The 16,332-nt window shown below is 41.7% G+C and overlaps 1 protein-coding gene across 2 annotated transcripts in view; it reads right to left on the bottom strand.

Moving 5' to 3' along the window:
• Positions 1-1,468: 1,468 nt before the first annotated feature.
• LOC124622210 (secretory carrier-associated membrane protein 1) overlaps positions 1,469-16,332 on the bottom strand; it is a 59,260-nt gene continuing 44,396 nt past the window's right edge. For both annotated transcript variants that reach the window (XM_047147857.1, XM_047147858.1), the window contains 4 exons: positions 5,448-5,604; positions 2,725-2,826; positions 2,517-2,643; positions 1,469-2,428 (listed from right to left, as the gene is read on the bottom strand). In XM_047147857.1, the coding sequence (XP_047003813.1) occupies positions 2,267-2,428; positions 2,517-2,643; positions 2,725-2,826; positions 5,448-5,604 (548 nt within the window). In that variant the 3' untranslated portion in view covers positions 1,469-2,266. The remainder of the gene's footprint in view (positions 2,429-2,516; positions 2,644-2,724; positions 2,827-5,447; positions 5,605-16,332) is intronic.

Raw genomic sequence — 16,332 nt, 5'->3', positions numbered from 1 at the left:
CATCTATTATTTATTTGTAATAAACTTTATTTGACAATAAACACCGATTTTACCATTAGAACACATTAATTACCTGCGATTATTTCATTCACTACAAGAAAGAAACTAAAGCTCTAGAGAAAAAAAAATAAAACCCACAGTGTTTCTACTTTCCCTTACATTTTCTTCTACATTTGTGTTTACAGTAGAGCATCAATTAACAAAGCAGTTGGAGTGTGGTGTGTTCTGATAACTGATTTGTCGGATAATCAATTACTTGCTTATACATATTGTACCAGTACTTGTAGGGACATAAAACAAAGAAAAACAGAATTAAACACACACTTTTGCATATATTTTTTATCACACATCTTACACAACACACAAAACTGACTGCATAAGCAAGGCTGAAAAGATCAATATAGCCATTACACTACACTACAGTTATGATAAGTCCACAATTCGTTTTTGCTTCTAGGCCACAACTTTTTTGTGTTGCTAAATTTTTTATTTTTAAGGCAGTTCTGGATAGCTGCCTCAAGGCAGTGAAAAGCTTCCTCACTGGATGTCACTTTCTCAGCACATTATCACTGGACCCTTCTTTTCATTGCAAGGATTTTGGTCACTGATGACACTGGGGCTTATTCCATCACCTGTCTATACTTGTTAGCCAGTGTTACCAACATCACATTTAAGCCAGTCTTTAATATTTTCCTAATCACAGCCTTCAAATCCTGAAGATTCTTTAATCGTCCACCCAGTTAACATACAAACTGACTGGCGACTCTTCAGCTGTAGCAATACATTCATCTTCAGGAAGGAGTTTATTCCAAGCTTTGAGCAGTGTTTAAATCCTGGTTCTCTGCCATTTTTCTGTGCAATTTTCCATCTTTACTGTCAAATACATCTGTAAATTTTGTAATGGCATTACTGTTCTTTTTAATGTTCAGCACAACGTCATTTACAATTCCATATTCCTGAGCTAAGCTTGGTCCATTAACACATTTCTTCAACTGCTCTATTATTTTATGCTTATCAGAAACACTAAAAACAATGCATTCATGTTTGGTCATTACTGCACAATTTGACACGAGCTAAGGTCCACATTTCAACAAAGAACAATGACAACAGTTGGCAAAGAAAGGGAAACCACATAACTGGGCAACAAGTGGAACTCCTCCGTGGCTTGTGCAAAAGTTGCCACCTGAAATTCTTCTGGGACTGATGGACCACCTACTGTGCATTGTTAGAGTTCTGGAAAAGAAAAAGTTCCTGTTACCTTGTTATTTCCAGATCAATTCCAACAATTTCTGCCTCTTTATATGGGGTTTGCAATGCCTTAACTTTCCCTTCAGTAACCAAATTGTTTCAGTAATATCCAGTTTCCCTGTTTTCACAGTTTCCGTCAGTTTTTAGAAAGATATATCAAAATGTGAAATACTGAAAAGTCAAGCATTTGAATGAAAAAATAAGACATGCTCACACAATATGCTTAATAAAAAATATTAACTTTATTAAAAATAAAATTGCAATATAAGTTCAAAGTTCATGCCTGCCTTTATGATCATAATCACTTGTACAACTTCTGTGGCACAAAATAAAGCACAAGCACAATAAGCCATATCATATTTTCTCTTTGATCGCCACTAGGAAAGCATATGAGCTTTCTAAAGAAAACTAAGTACCAATGAAATACTCAACTGACAGATTAATACCAAAGGGCAAAAGACAAATACATTATATTACGGATTTATTACATAAAGTTAATTACAACTTTAGAAATGTCAAAACTGTAATGGAGGGATAAATGTGGAAATACTACATACAGAATTATATAATATTTCCATTTTAAATTCTGTTATGTGCCGATGATATTTATATACAAATTCTCAGTACCAATGTTACACACGACACACACAAATGCTACCTTTGCCACAGCTCAAACGTGTGAATTAGTCAACAGTTTTTCTTCAATAACGACACTACGATTAGTAAGCACAGACTTCATAATAATTTTATAATTAACATGTGCTTTCAATAACAAAATTCAATACAAAACTGTGTTAAGAAACAGCTGATAAACCTCTGTACGTAAGTACACATTTTCACGAATATATGTATAAAAAATTGTGTAAAGTCAACTGAACACACTTTGAGTCACTGATGTACAACCAAGGGAGCTCATGAGAATTTGATTATTTCCGTACACCAAGATAAGCTAGAAAGGTGTACATTTTGTCTACTACATGGACAATTTGAATAGCATACATTCCTTCTCAGTCTTCATTCAGTAACGGCTGCTGTTGCTATTGTTCATCTGGGCACGGACGGTAGCAGCAGCAGCACTGGTTGCAGCATTCTGAACATGTTCATTGCGTAGGAACTCCGATGTGAACTCCTGCTGAGCTTTAGCAAAGCTTGCACCAGTACTCCGATAAATCCGATGGATCTGTATTTACCAGAAATTTAAGTCAGGACAGTCTGCAACTAAAGGTCACAAAAATGCAAACAATATTGTGTTTATAAGAACTACTTGCCTTTGACAACAGCAGCAAATCAACGCATGCGGCCCCAACAAAACCAATAGCAACAATTAATAATATCACACCCACTGCAACACCTGCTCCACCAGTACTAAACTGCTGTACAGCAAGGAGGATACCACTGCAAGAACAACACATTTTTTTGTTTATTCCCTTTCAAAATTAGAAGAGTCACACAGACATAAGTGATGTTACTACTTACCAAGTACCTGATCCGTGGATGCCAATTGCTTGTATTACAGTCACAATAAATTGAAAAAAGAAAACGAAGAAAAATACCATGAAGTTGAAAGAGCTATCACTCCTGAAAAGCAGAAAGCAAAGAAACAATAGTTCCAAATGCTCCACAATCCATACATAAAAGTTATAACCCTAAAATATATTGAACAAATAGGATTACTGGTACTGTGTTGCAAATAGCAACAATATACATTAGTGAGTCAAAATATACAATTGCCTTCACTTCTCTAACTCTAGTACAGAACTCTTCTCTTTACTGCAAGGTTATTTATTTTTCATCATTCTTTTTTTCCTCATTCATTAAATTTTCCTTCCTTCTCAATATACTGCTGCAATACCAATATTTCCACTGATTCCAACAGATTCATTAACTATTATCCTCAATGCTGAGGGCATTACACTGGGCTTTAAGGCATGTTTCTGCACCTAAGAAGTTTTAGTTAGAAAAGCAACTATGAAGTTGCAGTGAAAACTAACACGCATATATTATATTAGAAGCAAACAGCTTCCACTAAATATCGATCTGCAAATAAGTTATTTACAAGAAAACTGCAAATGTGTGGTTACAAGCCACCACTTATTCCAGTAACAAATAATGTGCAATTTTGTCTTCACCGCATGTGAGTATGCCTCCACCATTAGGAGATTAAATGTTAGGCACAGAAAAATGCGTCAGACCAAGGCCTACTGCCCAAACATCTAAAATCACCAAGGATGTTAAAACCAGCTGTGAAAGCCTACTTTGTACAGTGTGTCCTCTGTCTAAATACCTTACTACTTTGCGAGTTCTCTTTGAAGAATACATACTGAGCACTTGTCAGTTTTTTAGCTTGGCTGTCCAACTTACATTACAGAACTTTTTCCTGCAGCCAATCCTTCCATTAATTATCCATTACAAGTACTTGAGTTTGTGTATTTTATGAATGGCTCTAACTAACGGAATGCTTTCAGGTGTCAAGCCAAGCTACTGATTTCATTTTATGATTGGAGTCCAGGCAGTGAGTACACATAACAAAGCTCACTGCACCTGAAGAAGACCACAGTGTGTGTCATCTAAGTATCTCGCAGGGAAATGAAACGAACAACTCAGCTGAACACACTAAAGCATACCATTAATCACACTGAGAATACAGTAGAGAGAAACAATTTACACAAAAATATTCAACATCTTTTACTTTTAATGCCCTTTTATAACATTATATTGATCATAGTTTAAACTTCTAGAGATAGATTTTTATATTGATAAAGTTATTAGAATTACTACGAGGAACTATATACCAACATGATTTGCCACTCTTGACTTCAGTTATGGGCAGGAACTGGATGTAAGGCTGTACTTTTATACTTGCTTTGATTTTCAATTATTACAGTATCTGCATGTTTGCAGAAGCTAGATAACAATGTACATTGCATTCTTTATACAGAAATCTTGTTGGCATGTTGTTAATTCTACAGGGAAACTGCTCCTCTCAGCGATTCTACCCCAGCAAACTTCTTTTTTATTGTCTTCTTATATATACCATCATCACAACTTTAGTTATGGTAGAACCTTCCACCTACTGCAAGAATCTTAACACTTTGACCAGTCTTCGAAATCATCTCAATATTCCTCTGCCAGCATCTCCTCGTAATTCAAACATATGGTGATCTTTTTTCCCTATACTTTATCTAACAGATACTCCTACCATACACCTTAATCTCCATATTAGTCTTATCTTCTTTAATAGGCTCTGAAATCCAATCATAAGAAACCAAACAAACACAATAGAAATCACTGTAGTTACATGCACTCTGCATTAACTGTTAACTTCTCCTTACTTCACTAAGTCCCTTGTAGTGTCTGGCCTTAAGAGTTTGTTCAACATCTCCAGAATGCTTTCATACTTACTTTCCCCTCAAACTCCCTTACTTGAGGGACAGCTTCTTAAATTATTTTCACTGAAACATGCCAACTTCAACCCATAAAACTTATATCTTTCTCCACTGACCCATGTAGTTAACTCATCAGCGCCCCAATTAAAAAGTATGTAATGCATACTGAAAACATTACGTTACACAAAGCTATTTGCAGATATCTTTTCTATTGTTCTAAATGTGTTACTTTATGCCAGAACATCTACTTGAGTATTTGTGATAAGGTGTGTGTGTGTGTGTGTGTGTGTGTGTGTGTGTGTGTGTGTGTGTTTTCCACATTATGTGAAATGAAAATTTACTTCCCAAGAAAGAATGTCTATATGAGTCCAAGCTCAGCACAGAGTTTTTGCTTGTCACAGATGCTGAAATTTACATTGCCCAAACTAAGTACATAGGCTTAATATTTATACACTCATCCAACATGTATATTTTAAAAATCAATTACTCATGGCTCACTCAAACCTATGAGTTGTTGTAACAATTCTTCATCATTTCCCCTCCAACTCCCCCCCCCCCCCCCCTGCCCCCAAAAAAGAAGGCACCAATACCCGTGGTGTTAAACAACTAGGGAAAAAAAATCAAAAACAACAAAAATGAGTTTAACACTTTTGCAGTCTGGATAAAATCTGGATGGAAAGGGAAGTGAGAAAGAAGGGGGATATATAAAATTATGAATTATGAATGATTAATGCCTTGGCATTGGTGACTATTCAAAACACATCAAATCTGATTTCAAATACACTAAGTGTTTGCACTACGAATAACTCATACCTGAAGGCCTTATAAGCTGGTCTGTACCAGCATAGGAATGAGAATGGTGTGAACAGAATTAGATACAACAGTCCCAGTCCAAATGTTGTGAAGTCAGCCACACTAAACATTAGCAGCAGGCCACCAAACACATTCAGCAGCATTATACATGCGTGAACTGGAACAGTGGTGTGCATTCCTAACATTATTCTCTTTCAAGGGAAAAATACCAACAAGATCACTAGCAAATTACATTTAACATTAAAATGAAACATTATCTGGCTTAGACTCTCAATCTTAAAAATCTAAACTAATAATAAAATTTTTCTGAAAGATGTAACTGCCATTTGTCTGTACAACAGGTTTTATTCCACAATCAAGATTTTGGCCTTAGGCCATTATCAAGTGTTACAATTGCAACAGATTCAAGCACAATAAAAGTACAAGTATCACAAAAATAGCACAGCAAACAATTGACTCAATGTATGGGTTTTCTTACTTACATATTATAAATCATTAGTCTTGACTAGAACTCAAATCATCATCAAAACATGTATCTTTGGTTACATAAACCCATTTTGTTAAAAGTAAAAGTGAGAACATTTGTATAATATGCTAGTTTACTGGCAATTAGCATGACTTGCTTGATATGGTTGTGTAATGAAACATATCAGCAAATCACAAGTTTTAAACTTTGCTACACTGTGCCTAAACAGCCACTAACAAACACAAGTGAATGATAAAAGCTTATAAAGACATCCCAGTTTGCACTATGCAATCTGTAGCATGTCATGGGGACAGGTAATGAGAGTATTTATTATACAAGCTGGTTACATTGTCTTTGAGATGATCCAACTAGAAAAATCCGATGGACTGAGGTTGGGTGGTCTTTGAGGCCAAGGTACAGGCTTTGCTCTACCTGTCTGTTTTGGACCATATTGGCATGTTAGATGTCCTATATGAAGCAGAAAAATTTACTTGTGCCTATAATTCATGTGCCACATTCCCCTATGTTTCCCAAGGTAAAGTAGACTATGGATGAAATTTGAGCCCAAACAGATGAGGGTCAAAAAGTTTAAATTTCAAATACATTTGTCCTAATTAAAATAGCATTTTATACTGATGTCAGTGGCTGTTCATAACCACAATGGCTCATTTGCATGCTCATATTTGATGAAATCACTTTAACCAACATGCATTTTTGGTCGATGTGGCACTTATTTGTTAAATCTTATGGATTACTGTATGGCCTGTCAACTTTTTCAGTTCAAGAAGTTTTCCATTTCTTTTCAGCATCCAGCTATCGATAAAGTATTCTGAAGAAACATTTATCTAAACCCGTTTTACTATGTCTCAGTGGTACCCTTTGGCATAGCTGAACACTTGCCTCATTGCTTCATATAATACACTGAAGAAGTGTAAGAAGTGTGTGACGATGTTCTACATCTACATTTATACTCCGCAAGCCACCCAACGGTGTGTGGCGGAGGGCACTTTACGTGCCACTGTCATTAACTCCCTTTCCTGTTCCAGTCGTGTATGGTTCGCGGGAAGAACGACTGTCTGAAAGCCTCCGTGCGCGCTCTAATCTCTCTAATTTTACATTCGTGATCTCCTCGGGAGGTATAAGTAGGGGGAAGCAATATATTCGATACCTCATCCAGAAACGCACCCTCTCGAAACCTGGCGAGCAAGCTACACCGCAATGCAGAGCGCCTCTCTTGCAGAGTCTGCCACTTGAGTTTGTTAAACACCTCCGTAACGCTATCACGGTTACCAAATAACCCTGTGACGAAACGCGCCGCTCTTCTTTGGATCTTCTCTATCTCCTCCATCAACCCGATCTGGTACGGATCCCACACTGATGAGCAATACTCAAGTATAGGTCGAACGAGTGTTTTGTAAGCCACCTCCTTTGTTAATGGACTACATTTTCTAAGGACTCTCCCAATGAATCTCAACCTGGTACCCGCCTTACCAACAATTAATTTTATATGACCATTCCACTTCAAATCGTTCTGCACGCTTACTCCCAGATATTTTACAGAAGTAACTGCTACCAGTGTCTGTTCCGCTATCATATAATCATACAATAAAGGATCCTTTTTTCTATGTATTCGCAATACATTACATTTGTCTATGTTAAGGGTCAGTTGCCACTCCCTGCACCAAGTGCCTATCCACTGCAGATCTTCCTGCATTTCACTACAATTTTCTAATGCTGCAACTTCTCTGTATACTACAGCATCATCCGCGAAAAGCCGCATGGGACTTCCGACACTATCTACTAGGTCATTTATATATATTGTGAAAAGCAATGGTCCCATAACACTCCCCTGTGGCATGCCAGAGGTTACTTTAACGTCTGTAGACGTCTCTCCATTGATAACAACATGCTGTGTTCTGTTTGCTAAAAACTCTTCAATCCAGCCACACAGCTGGTCTGATATTCCGTAGGCTCTTACTTTATCAGGCGACAGTGCGGAACTGTATCGAACGCCTTCCGGAAGTCAAGAAAAATAGCATCTACCTGGGAGCCTGTATCTAATATTTTCTGGGTCTCATGAACAAATAAAGCGAGTTGGGTCTCACACGATCGCTGTTTCCGGAATCCATGTTGATTCCTACATAGTAGATTCTGGGTTTCCAAAAACGACATGATACTCGAGCAAAAAACATGTTCTAAAATTCTACAACAGATAGATGTCAGAGATATAGGTCTATAGTTTTGCGCATCTGCTCGACGACCCTTCTTGAAGACTGGGACTACCTGTGCTCTTTTCCAATCATTTGGAACCTTCCGTTCCTCTAGAGACTTGCGGTACACGGCTGTTAGAAGGGGGGCAAGTTCTTTCGCATACTCTGTGTAGAATCGAATTGGTATCCCGTCAGGTCCAGTGGACTTTCCTCTGTTGAGTGATTCCAGTTGCTTTTCTATTCCTTGGACACTTATTTCGATGTCAGCCATTTTTTCGTTTGTGCGAGGATTTAGAGAAGGAACTGCAGTGCAGTCTTCCTCTGTGAAACAGCCTTGGAAAAAGGTGTTTAGTATTTCAGCTTTACACGTGTCATCCTCTGTTTCAATGCCATCATCATCCCGGAGTGTCTGGATATGCTGTTTCGAGCCACTTACTGATTTAACATAAGACCAGAACTTCCTAGGATTTTCTGTCAAGTCGGTACATAGAATTTTACTTTCGAATTCACTGAACGCTTCACGCATAGCCCTCCTTACGCTTATGTTTATGAAGTTAGCAAAGATTCTGAAGCAGATGCTGCTGGAAGGAACAGTAACACATTTCCAGAAAGCTACAAGAACTCCACAATTTCTTTGCTGTACAGTGATCTATGGATCTCACTGGAGCTGTTGGCAGTTCTTAAAGAAGTTGGAATGGATGCAAAAGTGCTAACTGACAAACTTTGATCTCAGTTGAAGATAGTAACTGTTCTCGTAAGGACAGATACCATTGATGATCGTGCAGCTTCTCTAGAATAAACGATAATTGAAATCCTCAGCTGCCAACAGGCGTTACATTAGGAACACTACGAATGTAGATTGTGGACAGTTGGGAATGTGGGTCTCACGGGAAGCATGCAAGGGATAAGTCCCTGCAGTCTCACTATTTGCCTGTGTCCTTGGTGGTTCAGATGGATAGAGCGTGTGCCATGTAAGCAGGAGATCCTGGGTTCGAGTCCCGGTCGGGGCACACATTTTCAGCTGTCCCCATTGAGGTATATCAACAACACCTGTCACCAGCTGAGGGTTTCAATTAATTATCATTTGATCTCAGTCATGCGTAGGAAAACAAAGGAAAATTTGTCACATGGGAGAGAAGAAGCAATTAAACTACAAGTTTAACAATGAACCTGTTTCTGAAGGTGTAGTAGAATGCTCATTAAAGTACATTTTTTTGAACATCGTCAATACAGCTAGCAGCTCACTAAAAGACGGATTTCATCTTATGGACTGTCATAATAAGAGCTTCAGATTTTATTTATGATCTGCAGATATGAAATGGTGGAAAACAAAGCCACATGCATTGATTTGAGACTTAAGTGAAGGTGAAGAATGTCACTTCAATGGAAAGGAACTAAATGATTAAGTTTTGATGTTACTGCCCATTCTTCCAGCCACGAGGCTCATTATCTTGTAATGCAATTTTATTAACTTTTCCCCAATACTTCAGCAAGCTTATGAATCATACTGACTTCACCCGTATCTATAGCTAGTCATAAAATGAATTTTTCAAAACAAGCTGATAATGGCATATCTTAGAGTAACACCCTTTGAATAACAATTTCATGGACTAACTTTGGCCATTGAAAGCAATAACTTTAAGTCAACAAATTCTGATTCTATTTTGAATGATTTTGCTACGCTAGAAATATTACATTACAATACAATGTTTTTATAGAGGGGAGAAATTGTCAGTACATATACTGCAAAACTATGGGAATTTTACCCAACTTACATTAATATCTCTCTTTTGTATCTTAGAAAAATGTGTGACATCAAAAGGTAAAGACTTAGCTAGCTTTCAGAATGAAATTCCTTTTTAAGCTTGTGGGAGAAACATGCACGTGTGTGTACACGCACACCTATCTTTCCACACTGTGCTCAACCCACTGCCAGCTCTTTCCTGGCCCTTGGTGAGTGTTCTGGGGTGATGCGAGGGTAGAGAGAGGCCGGAGGCTGGGAGGAAGCGTCTAGCAACTCGTGGCAGACAGGAGGGGGGAGCCGTCTGTGGTCCAGCTAGGGGTGCAGGTACGTACATGCGTGTGTGTGTATATATATATACACATACACACACACACACACACACACACACACACACACACACACACACACAACTATTGTGTGGGGGGTAGAAGGACAGTGAGTTAGGTTTAGGCCTGGGAGGTTATGGGAGCAAAGGAAGTGCTGAAAGGATACTCCCATATGTGCAGCTCAGGAAAGCTGATGATGATGGGGAGGATCCAGATGGCATAGGTTGTGAAGCAGCCACTGAAATCTATCATGTTATGCTCTGCTGCATGTTGTGACACTGGGTGGTCCACTTTGTTTTTGGCAACAGTTTGGCAGTGGCCATTCATTCTGGTTGACAGCTGGCTCGTCATACCAATGTGAAACACCATTCAGTGGTTCCAGCAGAGCCGGTATATAACATGGCTGATTTCACATGTGGCCCCAGGTTGGTGGATTGGGCAGGTCTTGCATTTGCGTCTTCCACAAGGGTACAATCCCTGTGTCAGGGCATTGGAGATGAGAGAAGCATAGGGAGGACTATAATGTGGAGGTTGGATGGGCAGCAGAACATCACTTCAGGAGGGAATGGAAGTATCTTGGGTAGGACATCACTCATTTCAGGACATCATGAAAGGTAATTAAAGCCATAACGAAGGATGTGGTTCAGTTGTTCCAGTCCCAGGTAGTACTCGGTGGGAGTTATTACTGCAGATGTGTCTACCACGGGTGGCCACATAGTACGGAGGGATTTTTTGGTGTGGATGGGGTGGCAGCTGTCTAAGTGCAGGTACTGTTGGTGATTAGTGGGGGTGGAACCATCTGAGAAGAGGATTTATGCCCAGGGAGGTGATAGGACAGATGGAGGAAGACCCGATGAAGTGGATGGGAGAGAAGGTCTAGAAACTGGAAGAATGAGGTTAAGGTGTCCTGGCCTTGGGTCCAAATTATAAAGATGTCATCAATAAAACTGAACCAGACTAGGGGTTTGGTGTTTTGGGAAACTATGAATGTTTCCTCTAGGCGGCCCATGAAGAGGTTGACATTGGAGGGTGCCTTGTGGGTGCCCACGCTGTGCCACGAATTTATCTGTATACCTTCCCTTCAAAGATGAAGTAGTTACGGGTTAGGATGTAGTTGGTTAGGTGTATGAACTGGAAGGTTTGGATACTGCAGGGCACTGGGAGAGGTAGTGTTCAATCCCGGCAAGGCCATGGCCATGAGGGATATTGGTGTATAAGGAGGTTGCTTCTACAGGGAGAGTACGGACCCTGGCGGTAAGGTTGCGAGGATGGTGAAGAGCCGGTACAGGAAGTGGTTGATATCTAATGTGGGAGGTCAGGTTTTGGACAATTGGTTGCAGATGTTGGTCAACGAGGGCAGAGATCTTTTTGGTGGGAACACTGTGACCGGCCTTAATGGGGCCAACCAGACTGTTAGGTTTGTGGATTTTGGGAGGGATACAGAGGGTAGGTGTGCAGGTTGCTGTTAGGGTGAGTACGGAGATTGATTTGCGGGAGAGGTTCTGGGAGGGCCTAAGGATTTCAGCAGTGATTGAGGTTATGTATGTATGTATGTATGTATGTATGCTTGTTTGTTTGTTTGGTTTTAGGGCACGAAAATAAGTAAGGTCATACACACCCACGTCAGAACTGTAGAGCACGAAGATGAAAAAGGAGTTAAAAAGGCTACTCATTAAGCCCAAGCAACGGAAGGAAAGTCAGCTAGAAATAGGAACTTTCTCTTGGAGAAAGTGCCACAAAACACACCACGAGAAACAGAGGTGCGGAACTAAAGATTAAACGTCCTTCGCCATATTGCTAGTATCGACAAAAAGTAAAATGCGGTTGACAGCCAGTGTCGATAACTCAGACAGCAAACCTAAATTAAAACGTAAGTGGTTAAAAAATAGGCAGTAAGTCAGGAAATGGCGAACTGTCAAAGGTTGATGACAATGGGCACCAAGTGGTGGGGGGGTCACAACTTAACAAATGGCAATGGCTAACGAGACATGCCCAACATACAACCTATGATCTCCTCGAGGTGAGAGGAGGTCGGCCACGCCACTGGGAAAGACTTAATTTCCCAAAGCTTGTTCCCATGAAGAAAAGAGCCATGGAAATGCCAAAGTGACACCACCTGCTGACAGATGGCAAGAGATCATCAGAGGCAGTGGAAGAACTACCAGGCTGAGGTACAAGGACTGCAGCCTTGGCAGTAGTGTCAGCACATCATTTCCCACCAGATAGACGTGACCAGGTACCCACATAAACATCACAATGGCTCCATCAAAAGTGAGCAAGTGAAGGCTTACCTGGACCCGTTTCAGTAAGGGATGGATGGTGTACAGCACACGGAGGCTCTGAAGGGCACATAGATTCAGAGCAAATGACAATTTAAAATCCTGTGACACCAATGTACTGCGTGGCCTGATACACGGATATGGGCACTTGCTATTAGTACAGAGCACTGTTCTGGAAGCTGATACAGAAAATCGTCAGTGCCAATGATGACGGTACATCCAACACCACAGTCAGGCGAAGAGCCATCAGTATACACAAAGGTACAATCACAAATTTCCGAGCGAAGGTCGAGAAACTTATGGCAATAGAGCAAGTCTGAAGTAGTGTCCTTAGGAAGCGAACAAAGACCAGGTGAACTTGGGCCACTGCACGAAGGCAAGGCGGTGAAGATTCACACCCCCTCAGGAAACTGGCAGGTAGCATGAAGTTAAGTTGTCTGAGCAATAGCCAGAAGTGAACTCATGAAGGTAACAAAGAAGAGGGACATGGCTCATACCGGTGATCACCGAAGAAGGAAGAAGTAGATGGATGGCGAGGCATGCCAAACAAAAGGCATGCGAATCTACTGAGGAGAAAATCACGGTGGTTTGACAGTGGGAGTTTGGCAGCTTCTGCATACAAACTCTCAACCAGGCTAGTGTAAAAGGTGCCAGTGGCTGAACGGGTGCCATAATGGTGGATTGTATTGAGATGGCGTAAAATGGATGCCCATGAATGAATGAAACACCCATAGTCTAGTTAAAACAGATAAGGGATTGGTGCAAATGGAGGACAGTGGTCCGATCAGGTCCCCAGAAAGTACCACTGAGGACACGTGGGACACTGAGGAACCGGGCACAGTGGGTGGCCAGGTAAGACATGTGGGAGGACCAAGAAAGTTTCCTGTCAAGCATTACCCTCAAGAATTTCCTAGTTTCAATGAATGGAAGAGCAACAGGCACAAGATGTAAAGATGATAAAGGGAACCAATTCCACCACCAGAAACTCATACAAACGGTTTTGTCATTGGAAAAGTGAAACCCACTGTTGGTGCTCCACAAGTAAAGATGATTGAGACAATGCTGAAGATGTGGCTCAAGGAGACAAATCCATGGAGAACTGCAATAGATGGCAAAATCGTGAATGGAAAGGGAGCTGGAGATGTCTGGTGGGAGACAAGCCATAATAGGGTTAATGGTGATACAATGAAAATGACACTCAAACTCGTGTCTTTTTAAAAATTCCTGAAGGAAAAGGCAGGCAGCCTACGTGTAGAGAGTATGGAGGATACAAGTCCTCCAGCAGGCATCATAGGCTTTCTCCCAATCAGAAAAAAAACAACCAGTCTGGTATTCCTGCAGAAAACCATTGTGACATGGGTTGACAAAAGTGACGAGATAGTCAACTGCAGAATGGCATGTTTGAAATCTGCATTGAGCAGTGGTCAGTAAATTGCGAGACTCTAGCCACGATACCAGCTAGGCATGAATCATATGTTCCATCACCTTGCAAACATAGCTGGTGAGAGAAATGGGACGGTAACAAGCAGGAAGAGGTTTGTCCTTACTGGGCTTAGGCATGGGTATGACAGTGGCTTCACACCAGCTACTGGGAAATGTTGCTCCCTGCCCATATGCAATTTTATTTATGAAGGAGAAAGTGCTTGCTGCGAGGGAAAGGGGCTGCAACATCTGATTGTTAACATCATCTGACCCTGGGATGGAGGATCGGGATGAAGTGAGAGCATGATCTAGCTTCCTCATAGTAAAAGCAGCATTGTAGCACCCATGATTCTGACAAGAGAAGGCTATCGCCCCACCCTCCTTCACTCATTTCCAATGAGGAAGGCAGTGTGATATTGGGTGGAGCACAAAATCTGCACAAAATAGGAGCCCAAGCCGTTGGAGATAGCAATAGGGTCCACTATGACAGTCTGCTACTGTCAGGCCAGAAATTGGGGAATGGACCTTGGTCCCAGAGAGCCATTGGAGTTTGGCCATGACGGAAGAGGAAGTGGAACTGTTAAAGGAACTGGTCAATGAAATCCAGCTAGCATTTTTGTTATACCAAAGAACACAGTGACAAATACAGTTCGCCATTGTAGGAGGATGGTTAAAAACGTGGACAGCATGTCTCCACACGTGAATTGCGTCATGGCATTCCTCAGTCCACCAAGGGACCAGGTCGTGGAACGGTAAAGATGGAGTGTGAGGAATGGAACGTTCTGATTTGGTAAGGATAAAATTTGTGAGCTATTCTACCTTGTCACCACAACTGAGGAAGTGATGTTTGTCGAAGGCCACCAGAGAGGTGTAAAGCCTCCAGTCGGTCTTAGAAAGCTGAAATTTGGGTTTGCACATAGGTGGGATAGGAGTCAGCAAATGGATGGCACAGCGCCAGAGAGAACGGACCACTAGAGACGACGGGCAAGCTGGGCAGTGCAGAGTGGGAGGTCCAAATGAGAATAAGTGTGCGTGGAATCTGAAAGGAACGTGGTTGCTCCCATGTTAAGGCAGACGAGGTTAAGTTGATTGAGAAGGTCAGCCAAGAGGGCACCTCTCTGACAGGTTCTGGGAGAGCCCCACAGGGATGGTGCACATTAAAGTCACCAAGCAGCAAAACAGGGGTGAGGGAATTGCCCAACAAGCTGGAGGAAATCTGCCCTGGTGACACCAAATGACAGAGGGATGTAAACTGTACAAAGAGAGAAGGTGGAATGAGGAAGGAAAATTCGGACTGCAACAGCTTGCAGCGGAGTGTTCAGAGACAGCATGACTCCCCGATGAGGTGAAGTGGCGTTCTCAGGTGAAGGTCAAAGCAGACCGGGAAGAAATGCAGGAGATCGAATTGGTAGTGAGGAGGAAATTGTTTCCTGGAGGTGTAGAACATGTGGACACTGCAATTCCAAAAGCAGCCATAATTCCTCGTTGGATCTATGGCCGCAAACATTCCATTGGAGGAGAGTCATGACGAAGAAAAGGGAGGAAGGAAAGAATGAGGGGATGTCACCTTGGCAGCTGCCATGTGCCAGCCTTTGAAGACACACTGCTACAGGGTGCAGACGCCAGAGGATCCTGCTTCACGTGATCTATAGAGGTGTTGGCATTCTACCTTGGTTGGTCTGGGGAGTCCAGGGCAGAAAAACAGTTGGCACTGTGCACAGGCGACACTGAGGTCAGCACGGCGAGGATATCCTGCGGCGACACGATTTAAGAGGATCTCAGAGTCAGCAAAGGAGAAGACCGTTTGCCTTTGTTTGGTTTCTTGGAGCCTTTGCAGTTGGCACATGATTAGGATGTTGATGGCTGGAAGGACATGAAAAGTCTTCGTGGGAGTATTCCTTCTGTCCTTTCCAGCCTGCCATTTGTGTAGCAGGTGATTTCGCCGCTTTGGTGGCTTGTTGCACAGGGCAAGCGGCTAGGGTACTTTGGAATTCCCACTCACTGAACAGAGCATTGTACGATTCAGGGTGGTGCGTGTGAAATGAGACTCCAACGTTCTAACCGCTCTTTCAGGGAGCAGAAGTCCAGTGGGTAATTCGCAGAAGTGAAACACTGAGCAAAATGCTCCACTAAGCGGTTTGCAATTGTGTCAGAGTCTGTACTGACTGCTCCATTCAGTGAAAGTGCAGGTATGCTTATGGGGGTCTGATAGCCACAGAGTCCCCTAATCTTGTCCCAAACCTGTGATGGATAGGTACGGAGGCCAATGGTGGAGACGTACCTTTCCCAGCACTCCTGCTTGTGTTGGTGAATGAGGTGGCGGGCTCGCACACGGAGTCGTTTAAAGGCGATGAGGTGTTCCAATAAGGGATGCCACTTGTGATGCTGGAGTGCCTGCTTGCGATCTTTAATTGCCTCAGCAATCTCGGGCGACTATG

Source organism: Schistocerca americana, chromosome 7 (assembly GCF_021461395.2).
Source record: "Schistocerca americana isolate TAMUIC-IGC-003095 chromosome 7, iqSchAmer2.1, whole genome shotgun sequence".
Lineage (NCBI taxonomy): Eukaryota > Metazoa > Arthropoda > Insecta > Orthoptera > Acrididae > Schistocerca > Schistocerca americana.
Note: the sequence above shows the minus strand (reverse complement) of the source record. Positions and strands in the feature narration are given on the sequence as shown.